Source organism: Rhea pennata, chromosome 11 (genome assembly GCF_028389875.1).
Source record: "Rhea pennata isolate bPtePen1 chromosome 11, bPtePen1.pri, whole genome shotgun sequence".
NCBI classification, from domain to species: Eukaryota; Metazoa; Chordata; class Aves; order Rheiformes; family Rheidae; genus Rhea; species Rhea pennata.
Window position 1 is genome coordinate 20,466,187 of NC_084673.1, and position 20,699 is coordinate 20,486,885.

The 20,699-nt window shown below is 34.6% G+C and overlaps 1 protein-coding gene across 5 annotated transcripts in view; it reads left to right on the forward strand.

Annotated features, from left to right (window-relative positions):
• Positions 1-20,699, forward strand: part of ATRX (ATRX chromatin remodeler) — an 87,092-nt gene that overhangs the window by 24,698 nt on the left and 41,695 nt on the right. For 3 of the 5 annotated variants that reach the window (XM_062585069.1, XM_062585072.1, XM_062585073.1), the window contains 9 exons: positions 137-3,072; positions 6,538-6,616; positions 13,284-13,414; positions 13,929-14,108; positions 15,793-15,886; positions 16,447-16,555; positions 17,065-17,244; positions 17,642-17,783; positions 17,956-18,065. In XM_062585069.1, the coding sequence (XP_062441053.1) occupies positions 137-3,072; positions 6,538-6,616; positions 13,284-13,414; positions 13,929-14,108; positions 15,793-15,886; positions 16,447-16,555; positions 17,065-17,244; positions 17,642-17,783; positions 17,956-18,065 (3,961 nt within the window). The remainder of the gene's footprint in view (positions 1-136; positions 3,073-6,537; positions 6,617-13,283; positions 13,415-13,928; positions 14,109-15,792; positions 15,887-16,446; positions 16,556-17,064; positions 17,245-17,641; positions 17,784-17,955; positions 18,066-20,699) is intronic. The other 2 variants (XM_062585071.1, XM_062585074.1) reach the window with 1 other exon arrangement.

Here is a 20,699-nt window from a genome sequence, read left to right on the forward strand (position 1 = left end):
TTAATGGATTTCTGTTTACCATCTTAGTTTTTTAAATGCATATTTTTTATATTGAAGAGTAAAAATGTATAAACTTCTGATATTGTTTCACCTTGTTTTTATGGAAATAATTTCATGTTTTTATGTCTCATTTCAGATGGTGTGCCGAAGGTGGAAATTTAATTTGCTGTGACTTCTGCCATAACGCCTTCTGTAAAAAGTGCATTTTGCGAAACCTGGGTCGAAAAGAGCTGTCAACTATACTGGATGAAAATAGCCAGTGGCACTGCTATATTTGCCATCCAGAACCTTTGTTGGACTTGGTCACTGCATGTGACAGCGTCTTTGAAAATTTAGAACAGTTACTGCAACAAAACAAAAAAAAGATCAGAGTTGAAAGTGAAAAAAGTAAAATATATGACCATACACTTAAATTCTCTCCAAAGAGAAATAGTTCAAATTGTAATGGTGAAGAAAAAAAACTAGATGAATCATATTCTGGTTCTATAACGTACTCTTACAAAGCACTAATGGTGCCAAAAGACATGCTTAAAAAAACAAAAAAGCTGGTTGAGACTACAGCAAATATGAATGCTAGCTTTATAAGCTTTTTGAAAAAGGCTGCAGAAAATTTAGACATTAGCCCAGCTGTGCAGCTTCGTCAGCTAAAAGCTTTTAAATCTGTGTTGGGTGACATCAAAAAAGCTCATCTGGCACTAGAAGAAGGTCTGAACCTGGAGATTCAAACGCTGGATGTTAAAATCAAAGAGAAAAGTACCAAAGAGAAGAAAAATGATCTTAAATCTGAAAAAAATGAGGTGAAAAAAGATGAAGGAAAGGAACATACAGAGTTAAAAGAGGAGGGTGGTGTAAAGGCAGAGAAAAAAGTTGTGTCAGAACAGCCTGACAATGAGCCCATGGATCAAAGTGTTCCAACAAGGGAACGAACAGATAACAAGCGTACTGCCGGTGAAGATAAAAGATCTGGCACAAATGAAGAACCTCAGTATGAACCTAATAGTACGGAGGCTTTAGACATGGATATAGTATCTGTTCCCTCATCAGTTCCTGAAGATATTTTTGAGACTCTAGAATCTGCTATGGAAATTCAGACTACATCAGATGAGCAAGGCAGTGGAAATACAGCAACAGATCAGGAGACTCTAAATTCAAACATAAAATTGAACACTCCTTTGAAAGATATCAAAGGTGGAGCTAAGTTAAAAGCATCAGCTAAAGGAACAAAGGAATTGATTGTAAAATTGACTCCTGTTTCCATTTCTGAATCTACAGTTAAAGCTGAAGATCAAGACAGCAATCCAGAAAAGGCAGATAAGGATATTCGTGTAATACCTAGAGCTGAAAACTGTGATTCTGTAAAACAAAATCATAATGCTGTCATTGAACGTTCCACAGAAAAAGAAACTGCTTCACCTGTAGAGGAATCTGATCTCAGGAGATCCCCGCGTGTGAAGACCACACCTCTGAGGCGCCAAACAGATGCTAATCCTCTAACATCAAATTCAGAAGAAGACAGCAATGACACATGTAACGAAAAACGTAAGAGGAAATCATCAAAACAACCAAAGGAGAAAAAAGATAAAAGAAATTCTTCTGACAGTACTATGGATAGTACTAGTTCTAATAAACTTTCTAAATCAAAAAAGCCAGATGTATTAGATAACAGCTCAGATTCTGATGAGGTGCCAGCTGTTCTTAAAGAGGTAGCTATGATGAGTCACAGTTCTTCAGATATTGATAGCAATAGTGAAGCCCTGACAAATGTTCACAAGACTTTAAATGTTTTAAAGAAACAGCCAGTAAAGGATGAAAATGGAAAACGGAAGAGAAAAAGTTCCAGTTCTGGTTCAGATTTAGATGCTAAAAGAGGCAAATCAACTAAAAGCCCTGCTTCTGCAAAAAAGAAACGACAAAATTACTCAGATTCTTCAAATTACGATTCTGAGTTAGAAAAAGAAATAAAAAGTTTGAGTAAAATTGAGTCTGCGAAAAAAGCCAAGAAAAAGTACTCAAGAAAAGAAGATAGTTATGATTCCTCTGAAGAAGAACAGAGAAAAAAAGTAATTAGCAAGAGAAAGATAAATTTGAAGAAACAAAGAGGTAAATCTTCTGAAGATGATGATGCTGAAAAGTCATCCCTGGAGAACGAGGAGATTAATCATTCTTCTGAGGATAAGAAGATTAGTAAGGGGTCAGCCATTAAGGAAAAGATAAACAGAGACTTAAAAGAAAAAAATGTAAAGGGAAAGCAGGATGAGTCTTCTGATGTTGAGAAGTCTTTAGTGGAGAAAGAGGAGAGTTGTCCTTCTAAAGGTGTAAAGCTAACTGAAGTTAAGAAGAATAAGGATTTGAAAAAGAAAAAGGTACAGGAAGATTCTTCTTCAGAGAGTACTGAGAAATCTGCAAAGAAAGAACACAGTTTAGACTCTTCAAAAGAAAAATTGAAGAATAAAAAAGGTGATAGCAAAGAGAAGAAGTCTGAAAACTTGAAAAGTTTCAAAAAAGAACAAGATGATTCCTCTTCTGATGTGGAAAAGTCATCCCCAGAGAAAGGAAGTTGCAATTCTTCTGAAAATGATAAAACTAAAAATGAAACTATGGTTAAAGAAAAGAAAAGGAGGAATTTGAGAGAGAGAATATCTAAAAGAGTGCATATTGATTTATCCTCTGATGCTGAGAAGTCTCCTCTGAAAGAGGAGAGTTCTTCTGAAGATGCTGTGCAGAATAAAAAACGAACTGAAGCTAAAGAAAAGAAAAGAATAAGTCACAAAAAGAAAATTTCCAAGAAAGAACAGAATGATTCATTGTCGTCTTCTGATGAGGAGTCTTATGAAGACAAAAAAAAAAAGATTAAAAGAGGGGCAGCAAAAGAAAGTAAAAAGGGTAACTTAAAAGAGAAGAAGAAAGTGTCAAAAAAGCAGAAGGTTGTTGTCACTTCTTCTTCCTCATCTGATAAGGAGGAAAATGATGAACAGAATTCAACAGATGATGGAAGCAGTGATGAGCAGAAAATTGTGCCAGTGACTGAAAACTTAGTGCTGTCTGCTGGTGCAGGATTTTGTCAGTCATCAGGTGTGCAAAAGATTTTCATGTACACTTTGATAAGCATATTAGTAGAGGAAACTTTTAAGATTTTGATAACATTTAATAGTCTAGAAGCAGAAATATCTGTAAGGTGGTAAATACACATTAAAAAATTCTGCTGCCGGATAGTTTGTCTGATAATGAGTTGGAAGCACACATTTTAACTTAATTTGCGAGTTACCATTTCTAGAAAAAAGGATGTTATTGTAAACAGTTGTAGGCGTAGTCTGCAATTCTAGCCGATACAGTTTTGCACCATGGTTTTCCAAAGTTTGTTATTCTTTTTGACTATCTAGTTAATATTTAGCAGAAGCTGGACTAGAGGGTCTCATAAACGCAAATCATGTTTCTCAGGTCATGTTCAGGCAGCTGACACTTAGCTGCTGTGTTGTGTGTATACACTTTTAAAAATCAAGCGGTTGTCTTGGTGCCTCAAAGGATTCCAGTAGAGCAGCTGCTATCAGTTAACAAAAGTTTGTCATCACTTCAGATTTTCTTAGGAGGTGTCATAGTAATAATTATTCTTGCTAACATAGAAGTACTACTTCATCAATGCTTGATGTATTCTATCTCTAGGAATAATAATAATAATAGAAAAAGAACCCAGAAAACTGCTTGATTAGAAAGCCTGTTTTTAGAGGACTTGAAAAGGAAGGGTAGTTTTTACATTACATAGGCACTGTGGATGTTTTAAGAAAATAATTTTCAACTAGAAAAAAATGAAATCTATTTGCTGTTTTGATTACTGTGAGAAGGAAATTATTTCCTATTTGTTTATTTCTGTTGATAGTTCACAGTACTTTCTGTACTTGATTTTACTGTAATTGTTCATTCAGTTCTTCTACCTAATATGTGATGCTGCAACTAAACAAAATACAACAGCAGCATGTTATGGAGCTAGCAGAAGGGACATAGGTGTTTTTTGGCTTTCCCAAAAAGTAGTTGTAAGAGTACACTTGCAATACCACTTTCAAGTGCAAAATTGCATTATTTAATGAGAACACTAACTTTGAAAATCAGTTTTATGTCTGATTTATCAATATTATGTTTCTCCTTTTTATGACCAACTTGAGGCCAACTAGATTCTTCTCCAGATTCTGCTGCATTTCATTCTCTGGGAATTTCTTAAACTTTGCATCTGCAGAGATTCCTTTTCACAGGTGCTACCCTTGTCTTTCGATTTCGTGCCCTGTAAGAAGCAAATTTTTATTAGTTGTATTTTGCGTCATTGTAGAATAACAGTTGAAAGGTAAGGTCCTTATTCTGCCCTGTAATACCTTCATTAGCTTATTGAGGCCATCTGATAAAGTAAGTTTAGTTGAGTCTCTGTGTATGTAATGTTAGGATTTTTAGGACTTTTACTCGACTGGCAAACCACCAGAAGCATATTTCCCCAAGGATGCCACTGCTGAGGGAGATAGAAAATAATCAACTCTGCATAGTAATGAACTGACATCTTTCAAGTGGTAAATGCCGCATTTGTTAAAAGATGTCCCACAGGTAGATGATTATCATACTCAGGGGCAGTAACCCATCTGCAACAGTTTTGAGCCTCACTGGATCTTCAAAGAAAAATATTCTAAAAATAGAAAATTCTCATGTACAGTATGTGTCTGTAGACTAGGTATTGAAATGGCTCAGGGGGGCACAAGTTGGTAGTAATGTAACAGAATTACTGGCATTGTTGGCAATTAAGTTTTATTTGCAAGTCACAAGTTGAAAGATTAGATAATTATTGGACGGGGTGTGGGAAAGAACAGTGTACAAGTGGGAAAATGAGATGATGGAGTTGGGATGACTGACAGTAGTGTTAGGCTGAGAGCGAGCTGCATTCCCTCAACCTGGGGAGTGAAGGCTAGAGATGAGGACTCTAATTGCTGGCTTCCAGCTACCTAGTGAATGGTTATAGAGATGGCAGAGCCGGATGCTTGAAGGTGCACTGCAAAGGGTTTAGAGGCCGTGGACACCAGTGTGACCGGGAAGATTCAGATTGGATGTATACTAGGAGAAGAATTTTACACTGGGGATGGTAGTGCCTGAAACAGGTAGCCGGTCAAGTTCTGGAATCTGTGTCCTTGGAGATAATCAAAATTTGACTGGAGAGGGCCCTGGAAAAAAACTGATATACAGAGTTAGCTCTGCTTTGAGCAGAGATTTGGACTAGGTGATGCCCAAGAGTACCTTCCAATTTGAAAATTATGTTATTTTAAGGGGAGGCAAATATTCTATTTGTTTTCAGTTTACCTGTGTTTTAATAGATAAATAAAGGAATATTTTTCTGTGTTTGAACAAGGTCAGTAGGTAGATGATTGACTTGGAGTCTTTTTTAATCAACAGGATACTTTATTTGTCTATGCCTAAGAGTGAAGGACTTTCTGTGTGCAGCTCTTACACAGTACTGTCAGACATCTAGTTAGTCCTAATTCAAGTATATGTTAAAGCAACTCGGAGCAAACTTGTTGCAGCCTCTGTTGCAGCAAGAGTGTTGATCCACTCCCCATAGGTAGAAAATAATCAGTAGAAATGATGAATGAGAGAACCTCATTTTATCAAAATTTTGAGGAGTCTTTCCCTAAAATTAATTCACTAGCAGATTTGGCTTGTTTAACATTTGGGTTAGAGAAAAGAAGAAAGAAAAGAAAGGGGGAAGGTGTGGGATTGTGCTAGAAATAAGGTGCTCTCTGAATTCCCCTCAGGTGTCACGTTGTGCTTTTGCTCTGCTGGCACTGTGTTCCATGCCCCATGCTGTTGGGTTTGGTGTGTTTTCTGTATGAGATAGTATCCGTGTTGTATGGCTGAATTTTGATATTTGCTCAAAGGATAGCAGGTGTAGTTTTCAGAATGTAAGTCTTCATACACATGCAGCAAATATACATATGTTGTCCTTGATACTCTGAAAATAAAAATAAGCAAAGAGAAGAAATTTGTTGCTCTGAAGTACTTCTTAATGGAAGCAAGGCAGCTCAGAAGTTTGGTAAGTGATACTGCATTATATTTGGGCCTTCTTTTCAACTTACACAAATTCAGTGGCAGAACTTCTGAAAGGAGTAACGAAGTGGCTGCTAACTTCTTACAGTTCAGCAATGAAGCTTCCTGAATGGAGTAGGCAGTCTTTACCTGTTTCAGTGTAAAAAATGTTTTATTCTATATAATAGGAAGGAAAAACTGCAAGTTTTTCTAGTAACAAGAAAAATGTAGACAAAACTGCTACTTGAAAAATTATGTATTGTTATTAATAAGAAACATTTACTTCTATCCATTAAGATACTAACTGCCTTTTTTGTTCATTAGTAGAAAAAGCAGTGGTATTACCAAAATATTTTTACATGGGGATTTCTCATGGAGACAATAGTTTGTATGCCTTGTATGTTTATTGCTAGTTTTGCACGTATCAAGTATTCTTTTCTTTTCCTTTCCTTTCCTTTTCTTTTCTTTTTCTCCTTCCTCCCCCAGGAGATGAGGGAGAGACTAAGTCAAGGGCTGTTCCAATGGAGGAGGAGGAAGATGATGATGATGACGATCCCGAGAATAGGTATGATTCCATCCGTAAGGACTTAAAAAAGATTATAACACACCCTAGGCGTGGGCGCAAACCGGCGCAACGGAAGAGCAAGCAGGTTGTAAAAACCAGGACTGCCTGCCTTGTAAAGACTCGCTCACAGGCTTCCCGCAAGTTTGAACGTGAGGCCAGAAAACAGAGGCCAAAATCCAGAAATGCAAAGAAAGTATTTAGAAGTGATAACTAACACACCTTGCATAGGGTGTGTTATAAATGCACTGCAGCACTGTCCATTTTATGTTCCCATTGAACGTGTGGGTTTTGTGACAAATTTTTTACTCAGTCAGGTAAAAACCTACTTTTGATAAATGTGAATTTTTGAATAATTATATGAATAGAAGGTAAAAATTTGCATCTGTGCAATATGCAGTGCTAAAATCTTTATGGATTGAACTTGGTTATTACTGTTACAGAATTTGCTTTTTTTAATTGAAATACCTTTTCTCAATAAAGAGAAAACACAATGTGAAAAAAAAAAACAGTATTAGAGACATTTCCAACTGTTAATTAAACTGAGTTTTAATCCAGTAATGAATACCTGAAGTCACTTGTGTGATAGCTAAGGCCGTGATTCTACAAGCACTGTGCATAGGCTCAACTGGTATCAAGGAGACTAATTATACGTTAAATTTCAAGTTTTTGCATAGATATTTTCAGAATTGTGGCCTAAATGTATTGCTTGGGTTTCAAGTTCAATAAAAATGAATCTATGTAAGATATAGTTAGTTCATTAAGACATGTCATAATTCAACCAATACCATTGTAGACATTGAAATTAGCCTGGCTAGAAAATGTAAAAGCTTCATTTCCTAACTAATGAGTGCACAACGTAAATAAAGTATTGCTCAGTTACAAGCTGGAGTTTCTTTTTGGAAGTTACTGTAGTTAGTCTAAACAGTTGTTCAACAGAATTTTATACAGTATTTCAGAAACTGATTTTTTTGCCATATAGCATATATGGGACCAGCTTCATAGCTTTGCACAATTGCTGATGGAGTCTTTTCTGCTTCTGAGCCTTACTAGTTTAGAATATAGTATCTTTGTTTCACAGAGTTGTATGTTTTGATATGTGACTGAAGTAAATTTTAAAAACACTATTTTTTATCCTTTACGGACCTCAGTTTGGCATCAAAATGTTGCTGCTGATATAGTTCTTGCTTGTTTTCAGTCATAAAATTTAATGAAGTAACTCAGCTTTTAAAGAAAGATGCATTTTAGGGTCTTAAAGCACAGGGTCATAAGCAGAACATGTAAACATTGGTAAAACAAGACTTTTTAAAACGATGCTTTAATTTTAGTTCTGTTTTGATTTTTTCTTTTTTTTTCCCTTTTTTGTTTGTTTCTTAAGTGTTTATGGTTGATAATTTAGCCAACACAGTTTTGTCAAAGTTCAATGTTTACAGTACAAATGCTAACTGACAGATCTTCGTTATTAGTTAAGAGCTATATCGCGAAATGAGATAACCCGATTGGTAACGAACAAATCAGTAGTATCAATTTAGGTTTTAAAAATCAGTTTCTGTAATTTGTGTTTAAGCTGAATCTTTGTTGACATTTTTATTTAAAGAATATTTTGAATATATATTTCTGAGTTGAGGAGGTGTTTGTCAATAAATAGATTTGTCAACCTTCAGACATGTTAATTGGTAACTGCAGTCTAATTTTACATTCAGCATGCGTTGTACTTGGCACCAAAATCAGAGATATAAAGTGTAAAAAGATGGAACAAATTTTGAGAAATTAAAAGCTTGTTTTCTGTTTACTCAACACAAAGTGTTTAAGTAGTTTACCTACTATTCAGATAAGTTGCCTATTTTCTTCCAGGCCAAAGAGGTACATAGTACCTACTGGGTATTTGTAGCGTGGGAACTCTCATGTTTGCAAGTCTCTAGTTTAGATGTTCTTTTATTTGCATACCTTTGGATGTGCATGACATGAATATTAATAGTCTTGAAATCATCTTTGCCAAAATGCAATATCCAAGTGGGTCATAATATGACAGACAGTGCTGTATGCTTTCATCTTATGTTGTGTAATTATCTATTATTGGTCCTTCTGATCTTTTAAATGGTACTGTTTAATGTTTGCAGCAGTTTTGTTCATTAAGTACATAGTGTATTTAATGCAGAATGCCTTTAAGTATTTGATGGATGCAATAAATTTTTGTAAAACATTTTTCTTGTCCAAGCATTTAATTTAATACAACTCTGACAGCTTGAAAATCAGACTATTTCCACAAAGACAGCACAGTATTTAGAACAAGGTGTTTGGCAGTTTTGACTAATTATTTTTTGTAACATGTGTGACATTTCATTCAAACATTCATCTCTCAAAGTATATTTTAAATGGGTGTAAATTTTTAGAAATATATCAAAGGCCCATTTAATTCAGTAGTGCTCTAGCTGAAAAAATGGCACCTTTTATTAGCCACATGCAGGTGTCTTTTTTTTTTTTCCTCTCTTTTTTTTTTCCCCCTCCACAGTGTTCCTGGCCCCCCCCCCCCCCAGGCTTGTTTTGGGCAACTTTACATATAACTAGTAGGTATTTATGAACACTACGTGTGAGTTGATATCTAATTGGTAATAATAATGTATCATAGTAATTAATATCTTAAATTATGACTATTTTTAAGAGGAAAATTGTTCTATAGTGTCAGTATTGTCTCATCAAGATTTTTGAAAAGCTCTGAATGAGTCCATCACATTGGCTCCCTAAAATTCATGAACAAGAATGGTGCAAATTATTGTGTGGACTTAGCTCCACATCATGAAAGGCTGCACCTACTATTACATTTTTACTGAAATGTCTGAAGGATAATATAAGGTAGTCCTATACTGTGACTAAACAACCCTTAGGTAACTTCCAGTTTGCCTAACTCTTTTTTTTTATTATTATTATTATGTTTTCCTTTAGCATAAACTAGAAAATATATTGTAACCAGTTCATTTAAAAATGTTTGTTTTCAGTGTCATTCTTACAAAGGTGAAATATATTTAAATCCTAATTTATATAAAATTATACATATATGCTATTATTTTATACTAGAGTTGCTTTTATATGCCCTGGTTGAGATTATGGCCCCATTCTGAAAGTCACTGTATAAATACATATTAGAAAAATGTTCTTTTATTAAAGCTTACTATCTATTTAGCTAAGATGGGAATATGCAACATATCACAGTAAGTCAGTGGCAGAAATGAGAATGAAATGCAGGTTTCTTTACTGCCTGAAGTCCTGTACAAAAGATAATACAGCTTTCTGTGTTTTGTGTTTAAAGGTTTTTATATTATTCAGTTGTTAAATCTGGGTGGCCAAGAATACACTTTATTTCCTTGACCCCAGTAAATATTACAGTATCTTTAATTTTCGTGAGTTTATTTGGGAAAATTGGAGGGGGAAGTTTTCACACTACCCTGATTTTTTTTTCTTGGTACTTGCAGTTTGATGTTAAAACGAATTATAAGATGTTAAAGCAAAAGCATGAAGTTTCTTAGCTTAGGAAACCTGTTCACTTTTAATGGACTTGCATCTTAAAATAGGAATATGCTATGCTGTTTTGAAGCACGTACAATTTTAACGTAAGCCAATTTCAAGAGCACAGTACTCAATTTATTCTAATCTCTATAAACTGTTTGTTACATCAGTCGTTTGTCAGATGCATTTACAAGGTTTAATATGTTCAATTCTGATATTGCTTACACTTTTAGTTCTGTTCAATTATGTAGTTACATTAAAAGCAGAAATCTTAAATTCTGGATATGTTGGAACAATGTCTTACATTTTTAGTCTTAACACTATTGCAGTAGAACATGTTTAAGAGAATGTAGTTATTTCCACTAAATAAATAGTTCCATTTCCTTTTGATTTAAAGCAATTGAATGTTCATCCTAGCCTAAAACTTTTTTTCCTATTTCAGAGTATAGAAGCAGTCACTTACCAATGAACATCATTATTTATAATCAATTAGAAACTAATGAATTTACCCAGTGTAGAAGTTGAGCTGATTATTGTTGTGAAGAATAATGGTTATTAATAGGGAAATAGCAGCATGTTTTGTTTATGAATAATAGATTTTTGTGTATGTGTTGTTTTCTTTAAAGTGAATGATATATTCCGTATTAGATTTTTTTGTAAAAATATATTTTAAGAAAGTAAAGAACAAATAAAAATCCCTGCCTTCTCTTGTTAAACCACAGTCCGTTTTTGTTTAAAGATCACTTTTTTAAATGACTTGTGTGAAAGGTGAGTATCATTATTCAAGTTCTGTTCACTTTGCTTAACATTATTGGGGGTGATATGAAATAAGTCAGATGCAATATTACTAGACTTTTCTTTGAGGGTTAATTTTTAAAATTTTGGAGTTCTTCTTAGCATTGCTTCTTTACTGTTCACAGCAATAGTACGATGATGATGATGATATTTTTTTAAATACAAAAAGTGACCAAACTGCTTCTGTCTGCATAGGATTCAAGGTTAATAATTTACATTAAAAGCTTTTTAAAAGAAACCAACTTGTGACATTCCAGGCAGTTTTATTCCGATTAAAATGTTTTTCAAAGCATTAACAGATGGAAGAAATGTAATCTAAACTCCTAATAAAAGGAGCCATTTATTCCTGTTATTATACTTCTTTTTAATACCTTATTTAAGTCCCTTTTCTAAATCCTCTGAAAGGGCTAATACAAATACGGACTTTAGTAAGTTTTCATTGGGTTTACAGTGTGATCTGTTGATGTATATGGAATTAAAAGCTCACCAAGAATACTGCGTTCTAACCCAGACTGTGCTTCTTCATAAAAACCATTTTTCAAAGAAAATAAAAAGCGGGGGAGGGGGTTGCTAACAGTTTGTGATTCACTGAGCAATCTAAAATGTCTTCATACTGCTGACAAACCCATTTTACTTCCATCTTTTAATAATAACTAAACACACATTAGCCTTAGAATCTTTGCAGAAGATATAGTAATGTATTAAAAGATAGAAAATACAGTATGAAGTGTAATGAAAGATGTCTTGGGAAAATTCCTTTTGAAAAGTTCCTTTGTTCTAGTATCACATGTTGTATGGTGGAAAGTGAAATGCAAATTAATTAAAACATATTTATAGTTCAATATAAAAGTTACCAGCTGTAATTTTTTAGTGCATAAGAAGCCGTACTTAAAAGATCATTGTTCCTCTGCCTATTCCAGTGAAGCCTGGATGATGGTTCAGTTTCATGGATTTTGAAATACTGTTTTGATTGGCATAAGTACCTTTCCATTCTGAACTATATGCATACAGTGTACACTAATTCTCCTGAGAAGCTGGGCAGACCAGATTTGACCTAGGAAAGAAAGAAATTTTTCATTTAATATTGAAGACTGTGGAATGAAAAGTGTAATATTTCTGTTATTTATATGAGGAAGGCCTGGTTTTATTCTTTCAGGATTTTTTTCCCCTGGAAGAAGGGGAAAAGAGTTCTCAGATAAGTCCACTGTTTTCCTGTGCATTTGACGCATCATTTCATATTTTCCCTTGAATGTATTTTCATATTAGATTTTCTTTTTATTTTTTGTGTTGCAAGAGCATGTAAATAAATCATTTTTCCATAGTAACTTTTTGTATGTTAGCTAAAAATGTTCTTGTGCTGAGATGAAACTGGGAAGCTGAGCAAACAGTTTGCATGACAGGAAATAAGACTGTAATTTTTCTCTGAAGTTCAGGTCCCATAATATTCAATAGATTATTTTTTTAAACCTCTGTGTGTGTGTGTGTGCGCGCGCGTGCGTGTGCATGTGTGTATTTTGCTATAGTTGTCATAAGGCAAGTGCTTGCAGATATTTAGGGGATTCAGTGTTTTTTTTCCCCCCAGGCACTTATTAGCAGTTCATCTTGAGACATCATAAGTTGCATCAATTACTACAGCATCTCTTTTGCAGTAGAGTGGGCCTAGGCAATTAGAATGGTAACACAATGAAGGCAAACTATACAGATGTAGGGTAATAATAATTTTTTCTTCATTTTAGCTCGCAGAGTCTGAATTGTGTGAATTAATGCATATTACAGTAATCTTTATGCTTAGAACAAATGGATTCAGTGATACACTGTTTTTAAAACTATTACTGTTTACAGTCATGTAGATTCAGTGCCACAGGAAATCAGGGCACCTGAATCCTGTTGATCGAAGTCAATTAAGTGTGATAACTTTTTTTTTTTTTTTTGATAGTTTGACTACTAGGATTTGGTCTGCAGCATCTTCACATTCTTGCCACCATTAGAATTCATATAGATGCCTATGCCAGAATTAATAAGGAGAGATGAGTGGGGAAGAATTGAGCAAGTAGCAAAGGAAAAAAATAGGTTTACTTGTTGAAATGTTTAATTCCGTACAGTTTATAGCTATCTCCTGTCTTGTGAAGTATAAAACTGTTTTTTAAGAAGCATTGTAAAGATCAACTTTTTAAAAGCAAGTTAGCGTGTTACATTTAACATGAGATTTTGCTGATATATGCTGTCTTATCACCATGATTTTTTCATCATGTGTTTTTTTGTTCAGCTTTCAACCTGATTTTTGAAGTTCTGAATGGTGTAGGATTACATTTAATGTTCATAGATTTGCTTGAACAATGGAATACATAGTTTTTTCTGTTTTACTTCAAAGAATTGCCAAGAAAATGCTTTTAGAAGAAATCAAAGCCAATCTTTCCTCTGATGAGGATGCATCTTCAGATGAAGAGTCGGATGAAGGAAAAAAGAAAACTGGAAAGCAAAATGAAAACCCAGGAGATGATGGTGAGCACCAAAAAGCAACTGGAAAAAAGTGGTGCTGTAATGTCTGTCATAATTTCAAAGATCTCGTAGGGAAAATTGTAATTAGCAAAGCTTCTTCAGTTTCAGCAAAAAAAAAAACTAACTGATGTGAACAGCTAGTTGCCAAATAGATGCCAATGTGTATGACCATGAGGATTGTTATCGCAAACTCCAGTGCGAGTGGACTTTTCTTTTCTTTTCTTTTTTGGTTAACAGTCAAATTTTGTAACCAATTCAGAAGTCTTAGAGATGTGTGAAGAGTAATGTATAAAAAACAGTAGGAATGATATGATTAACAAAGACAACTGTTACTAGAGATAATTCAGATGATCAGTGTAAAGTACTTATACTTGGAAGGTAAAACTGTGCATTGTCCGTAATTTCCTGAAAAAGCACAAAAAGTAGCCAAAAATTAATTCTAATTTTAAATTTTACTAAATTTAAATAATAAAATAATTACCAGTGTGCATGTTGCACTGACTCTTATCTCTGACAGAAGAGAATGAAAAGGAAGATGATTCTGAATCAGATTCAGATGAAGAGGAGTCCAAGAAGCCTAGATACAGACACAGACTTCTGAGGCATAAGCTAAGTGTGAGTGACGGAGAATCTGGCGAAGAGAAAAAGGGGAAACCTAAAGACACAAAAGAAGGGAAACGCAGAAATAGAAGGAAAGGTACAAAATCTAAAATTTGTGTCACAGAAAGTACTTGTTTCTATTATACAGGTCCGAAGCATGCCAGACTGGAGATCTGTAGTAAACTCTGTAATTTTAAAATAACTATAAAAACTTCCTTATGTATTATAGCTACAATTCCCTTATTTGTGTTTGATAAATACTTTTATAAAATGTGAAAGGTGACTGCAGTTCATAACAGCTTTCTCTGCTTACTCTATCCTCTGGATTGGGTTAATCTTTTTAAATCTTGAGTATTAATCTTGAATAACTGAGCTAAACCCAGTATGACTAATTCATGAATATCAATTTCCCTCTTCCCTTAATGCAATTTCTCTTTCCTTGGACTGTTAATAGGCTATTGTGTCACCAGAAAATTTCTCCCTCATAGAGTTTAAATGCTGCAAGCTTTAGTTGGACACCAGATGGCACTGTGAAACGGTGCTCAACCTTTCTCATTTTCCTTGAGACGTGCAAGAGCAAAGAACCGGGGAGTGGTGGAAAAGGTGAACCCTGACAGCCACCTTGGTCAGAGTAGATGGCTGACAGTGTTCCCATGGCAGTGGAAGCAAGGATGTGTATTGTACAGTGAAGGTGTACTTTTCTCCTTTTGCTGTTGTAGTACTGCTAGCCATGGCACGCTCATGAGCAGCGTTCACTGGCCAAAAGACACGATGTGATTTGTTTAATATACTCCCTCATGAAAATTCTCATTTTTAGCTGAACATATGTTCATGCAGTTCTTCCCTTATGGAGTTTTTACCAACAATATTTCGTTCAAAAAATTAATACAGTGGGAATGTGCAAATAAGGGGTGGCCAGAATAATTCTGAGGATATTTTAGCAGTAAGTCGTGTAAATTACGTTGTTCCCAAGCAGAGCAATACAGGTTTTTTCAGCTTAGTGTCTTACGCCTCCATTATTAACATTGTATTTTCCTAATTATTTAGAACAACCTGTGTTTGAAGTCTACTACTCAAAAAACGATTCAGCTCTTAATGTGTTCAAAGTCAAACTGTTATAAAAGTGCTAAATAGCATACTGGTTTTAATTGCCTATAAATGCTAATGGTGACTCCTAAAAGTAGTTATGAAAATATCACCTAATGCTGCTGCATAAGTGTATTTTAACTGTCTTTTTAGTAAGTTCTAAATTTGCATTATTGGAAGGAATTTCAAGCCATAAATACAATACTTTAATTGCGTATGTTGTTATTAAATTAGTGGTGTTTTCATGAATCTTGAAGAGGGAATCATGATTATAAAAATAATATTTGCAACAAAAGCTTGTTTAAGTAAAAATCATCTTACGTTCACTGAATAGTTCTATACTCTTCCTCCTTGTGTTCTCCCTCACACACTGTATGTGAAATACGAAGCTTTCTAATATAATACTTTCTATCATTTGCTTTTAAATTTTACTTAAATATATACATCTATAAAAAGAGTCCTGTGGGTATATTCCATTTTAAAGGACTCAGCTAGTGCTCACGTGTTATATTTTTTTCCTCTGGACACCTCATATGGCTGTTGCTTCCTCTTGATCTGTTCAGTGGTTCCCATACTACTTTAAATGAATTGCTGATGGTAGTTGATTTTAGTAAATATGTTATATAATTGGAACGTACATGATGTTGCTTACTTTGCTATAATATTCAATATGAAATCATATTTTATTTTCAAAGTGAGCAGTGATGATTCAAATGACTCAGAGTTTCATGAATCTGCAGTTAGTGAAGAAATTAGTGAGTCTGAAGATGACCAGCGTCCAAGAACAAGGTATGAATAAAACATAACTATGCTTGTTTTGTGATTGGTGTTTGGTTTCTGTTTTAATAGTGTAATCTCGGCAATGAAAAGATAAAATTTATATACTCTTACTGACTTAAGAGACCTAGGATCAGTCCTTAAATTCTTTGATACTTCTTAAATTTAATTTTGATACCTGCTAACTAACTTTGCAGCAAATGCAAGAATTTTGTGTTTATATCACAGTTAGTGGTACGTCACTATTTGATGAGCTAATAGGGAAAACAGATTAATGAAACATGACCATTTTTTGCCAAATATTTCAGTCAAGGAATAGTGAATTCCAGTAAAAAGGTAATACTTAAAAATGTTGGGATTCTTTGAGGTTGTCTGGAATAGATGTTGCTGTGTGTGTCCTTTGAGGTGAGGTGGAAGAGAGAATCTGAAAGTACTGTTGGTTGCATGAAAGGAGTATATATTCTGGTGGTTAGCAGTGTGTTTAGTGTAGTTTTTTAGCGTTGTCAATCAGTGAAGCAATGAAATAACTTTGTTTCCCATTAGACTGCTTTTTTTTTTTTTTTTTTTAATAGATCTGCCAAGAAAGCTGAGGCAGAAGAAAACCAGCGCAGTTACAAACAGAAAAAGAAACGAAGGCGTATAAAGGTTCAAGAGGATTCTTCAAGTGAAAATAACAACAAGGTACTGTGTTGTGCTTTAAGTTAATTAAATGGGAAAAGGAATTTGTTTCTTTACCAACTAGCTAGGGATTTGGGTGTCTAGAACAGCTGTGTACAAATTAATAAGCAAGTTATAGCTGAATAAATGCACCACCAGATCAGAAGGATAGTTCCTTATTTAATATATATTTATATTTTATATTATACTATTTAATACATTAATATTTGGAAAAGTCATTAGTTAGTATTCTACAATAACAGTGCCTTTACTAGTGCTTTGCATCGGTGAAGTTATCCTTAATAGTTCAGAATACAGTTTAATTAAGGTGGTACTTCTGTTATGCTGACTAATATGTTTTTTTTTTTTTTTTAAAAAACATCTTTCTGTGAACTAAACTAGCTATGTATAAAAATTATTATGCATAAATGTTGTATACCTGTGTATAAAAATTCTATATAAAAATAAAGGGTTGATGATATGTATTTTTTAACATTTTCTTGTTAATGGCTAATTTATTTAATTTCTAATAGAGTAAGTCTGAGGATGAGGAGAATGATGATTCAAAATCTCCTGGAAAAGGCAGGAAGAAAATAAGGAAGATTATTAAAGATGATAAGCTTAGAACAGAAACACAAAATGCACTTAAAGAAGAAGAAGAAAGAAGAAAACGTATTGCAGAAAGAGAACGAGAGAGAGAGAAATTGAGAGAGGTATGTTCCATTTCCTTTGCAAATCGTTGCTAGGAAGTTAAATTACTGAAAATGTTTAAGACATCATATTTCTGTCTCAGTTTAATTTGGTAAGTAGCCTTTAAAGCTGCTTACATGTAGCCATGTAAGCCACAAGTTTGAATTGTATTTTGCTGTAGGTTAAGATTTGTAAATTTTATTTAAGATTACTGAGAACTTAAGAAAGTTGTTTCTTGGTTTATCTACTGTTTTCCCCCCTTTCACGAAGGGGAAAAAGTCTAATGAAGTAGGCTGATAATGCAAAGAGTTGAAGGTTTCACTTAATAACTAGATAACTTCCAATTTTGCTAAGGCTTGTATTTGCAAAATGCTTAGTCATGTGTGAAGTATTCCTGTCATACACTGTTTCTGCTTCTAGGTGATAGAGATAGAAGATGCCTCACCTCTGAAATGTCCAATTACGACTAAGCTGGTTTTAGATGAAGATGAAGAAACCAAAGAACCTTTAGTGCAGGTTCACAGGAGCATAGTTACCAAACTGAAACCACACCAAGTAGATGGTAAGGAAAAAAAAAAAAAAAAAAAGGGGGGAAAAAAGACATGTTTTTATCTCTCTCTCTCTCTCTCTTTTTTTTTTTTTTTTTAAAAAAAAACCCTTGGAGTATGGGTTATACAACCCAAATTAGAATAAAATGAATGTTTAATAAGAATTTTTTCAAAAATGTTCTTCAGGTGTTCAGTTCATGTGGGATTGCTGTTGTGAATCTGTAAAAAAAACAAAGACATCTCCAGGTTCTGGATGCATTCTTGCTCACTGTATGGGTCTGGGGAAAACATTACAGGTAAGGAACAAAAGTCTCCTTGTTTTCTGGTGTGTAGCCTGCTCTCACAAGCTCATCCAGCAAAAGGCAATTTTAATGACTTTCAGGACATAGTAAAAACTTACTATTTCCTAGGCAGTGACTTGATTGGGGTTGCTGAAAAAGTTTATAAAAGGTTTTCTGAAAGAGGCTTTGTCTCTGTAGTTGTGCAAATTCTACTATACACTTGTGCATCCTCTGCTTTAGAACTATGTAAAATTAAATCAGGAAATAGTTGGTGTTCACTGAAAAGTTAATATTTAATTGTAAGTAATGTGTGGCTCCCTTGCAACCTAGAATAACAGAATATAGCTAGTAGTAGATAAGTTTCAAGAACCTCTGTTTCTAAACCAGTTTAATAATTAATCTTGAGCAGGTTGTACTCTATTGTGTTCCTCATTCATTTGTTGCTCTTTAAGTTGTTTCTTTTTCTCAGTGGTTTTTGGATTTATTTGCTGCACTGCTGAAGTAGAGGTTTGTTGAGCATTTTTCGTGTCTTTTAGTGTCTAAAGTCAAATGGGATGTGTTTTAAGACAAACAGTGTTTTGTTACAATTTAGACAGACTGTTCTGGGTTGTGGCAGAAAGTGATCTGTTTTATTTTTCAGTGATTGTTCATCTATATATTCACATTTTTACATCATTGTGCATTGCAAACAGTTAAGACCAGAAATTTTTATTGCCTCGGCAGTAACCGTAGGAGTTTTTACCACTTTCAATGATTTTTTTCACTTCTTTCTTTCTTTTGGCTTTACAGTTCTTTGCTTCCTGAGATCTTCAGGTTCAAGCCTCCTTTGTCAGTTCAGTGCACCTAAACTCTTCCTTCTCCTTTACACTTACCCTTTCTTAAAATAACCTTAAAACAGAATATTATAACATTAATCAAAAGGATTTCCATATACCTTTGTCTGATACAAGCCCCTGTTCTGCCATGTTAAAAGTGGCAAAGTGGCAGCTACCCAGGTCTGTAAGTCTTTAAAACCTGAAGCTCAATCCCCATCTTAAAATGTTTCTTCCAAAACTGATCACTGCTCAAAGCTCTTTTTCTTGGGCCTTTTATAATCATTGCAGGCTTCAGGAGATGCTTACGCCCTGTGAAGTCATCTTGAACTCCAAAAGAAATAAAAGATCAAAATCCAGAGATTTCTTGCATTTCCTGCATCTCGGTATTCAGGCTAGTACCTTTTGAGGATAGTTAGGAGGGATGAGTTCCTTTTCTGTTTTCTTCTGTCTCTTCTTAAGTTTTGTTTTTGCATTTAGTCAGATTTAGCATCGCTACAAATGCTGTGAACGAAGTAACGGGGTGAATTGCTTCTCTTGCTGCTCTGCTGCCTTTGTTCCCAGGAATTACTTTGACAGGAAAACCTCTTCCTTTGGTTCTGGGAAAAAGGAAGGGAATTTTTTGAAATCACTGAAGAAAGAAGAGTGACAGTTTCATCTATGCTGAAAAGGACTGAATGTTTACATTCATAGGTGGAAAAGATAGCGCCCTTAGCTGGTATCATCCGGAGCCTTCAGAAGGGAATCTGCTTCATGCTTCTTGACCTGCAGGAAGCTGACTGTTAGCATATCTTTCCAGAAGAATCTACTATTTATAGACAAGCTTACTGCTGATAAAAGTAGGGCCATTTTGGTTTTGCTATCATTGAAGGCCTTCATTGAAGTTCTGATGCTGTTTGCTCATTTCTGGAGATGGGAGATAGTCCCGTATCTTTATCAGACCAACTGGCTGGTGAAATGACTCTTAAAAGGAATGAATTTTTAATTTATTATGAACCTTTTTGATTCTCTAGCTCAAGGTGAACACTAGAAGTCTAATCTGCAGCTTCTGTAGACATTGGGATCTGTTAGAATTGATTTCAACTCAGTATCATTTCAGTCAGGGCCTTCTTTCTTCAGGATCAATTCTTAGCTATGAAATCACTTTCTAGGAGATCTGCGTAACAGTTCAAGTGAGGTTGTGGCTGGCAATTCTAGACTGCATAGCAGCCAGCACTTCATTCTAGATTTCTTGTTCAAATGGACACACTTTAGTCATTCCGTGGAGTGCAGTCTCTTTAGCATGGTGATGATGGTTCTCAAAGAGGTTGTTTTCTTCCTACAGTGAGGATGGGATCCTCAAAAGCGTCTGTGAGGAAATACCATTTCACCATCCTCTTCCATCTTGGTCAGTTGTGGTGAATGCTTCCCCATTGGATTGGGAAGCCCTATCACAATACCTGAAGGCTCCAGATCTGTTCATTCATAGAGAGGTCAGTATATCGATGTACTGGAATTCCAACCTGTATAAAAGATGTCTCAACTTTTTTGCACAAAAGTGAGATTCATAGCCTGAAAGTGACAACAGCCAGCGTTGCAATGTTGTTAGTAACTTAGCAAACAAAATGCTTTACAATCCTGTTGACAATCACTTAGTCTTTGACACTTCTATGCTTGGTATGAGAATTGTCAGAAGTGTTTACTTACTGTAGTGCTCACATATGCCTTGCTGGTTGGCATTAGACATATTCATCACACCTGGAAAGCTCCTGGAAAGACAGCAGACTTGGCTTAGCTTGATGTCCATGAGTATTATTTTTAGACATTTGAAGTATACTGCAAGGCAAAACCTTCAGAG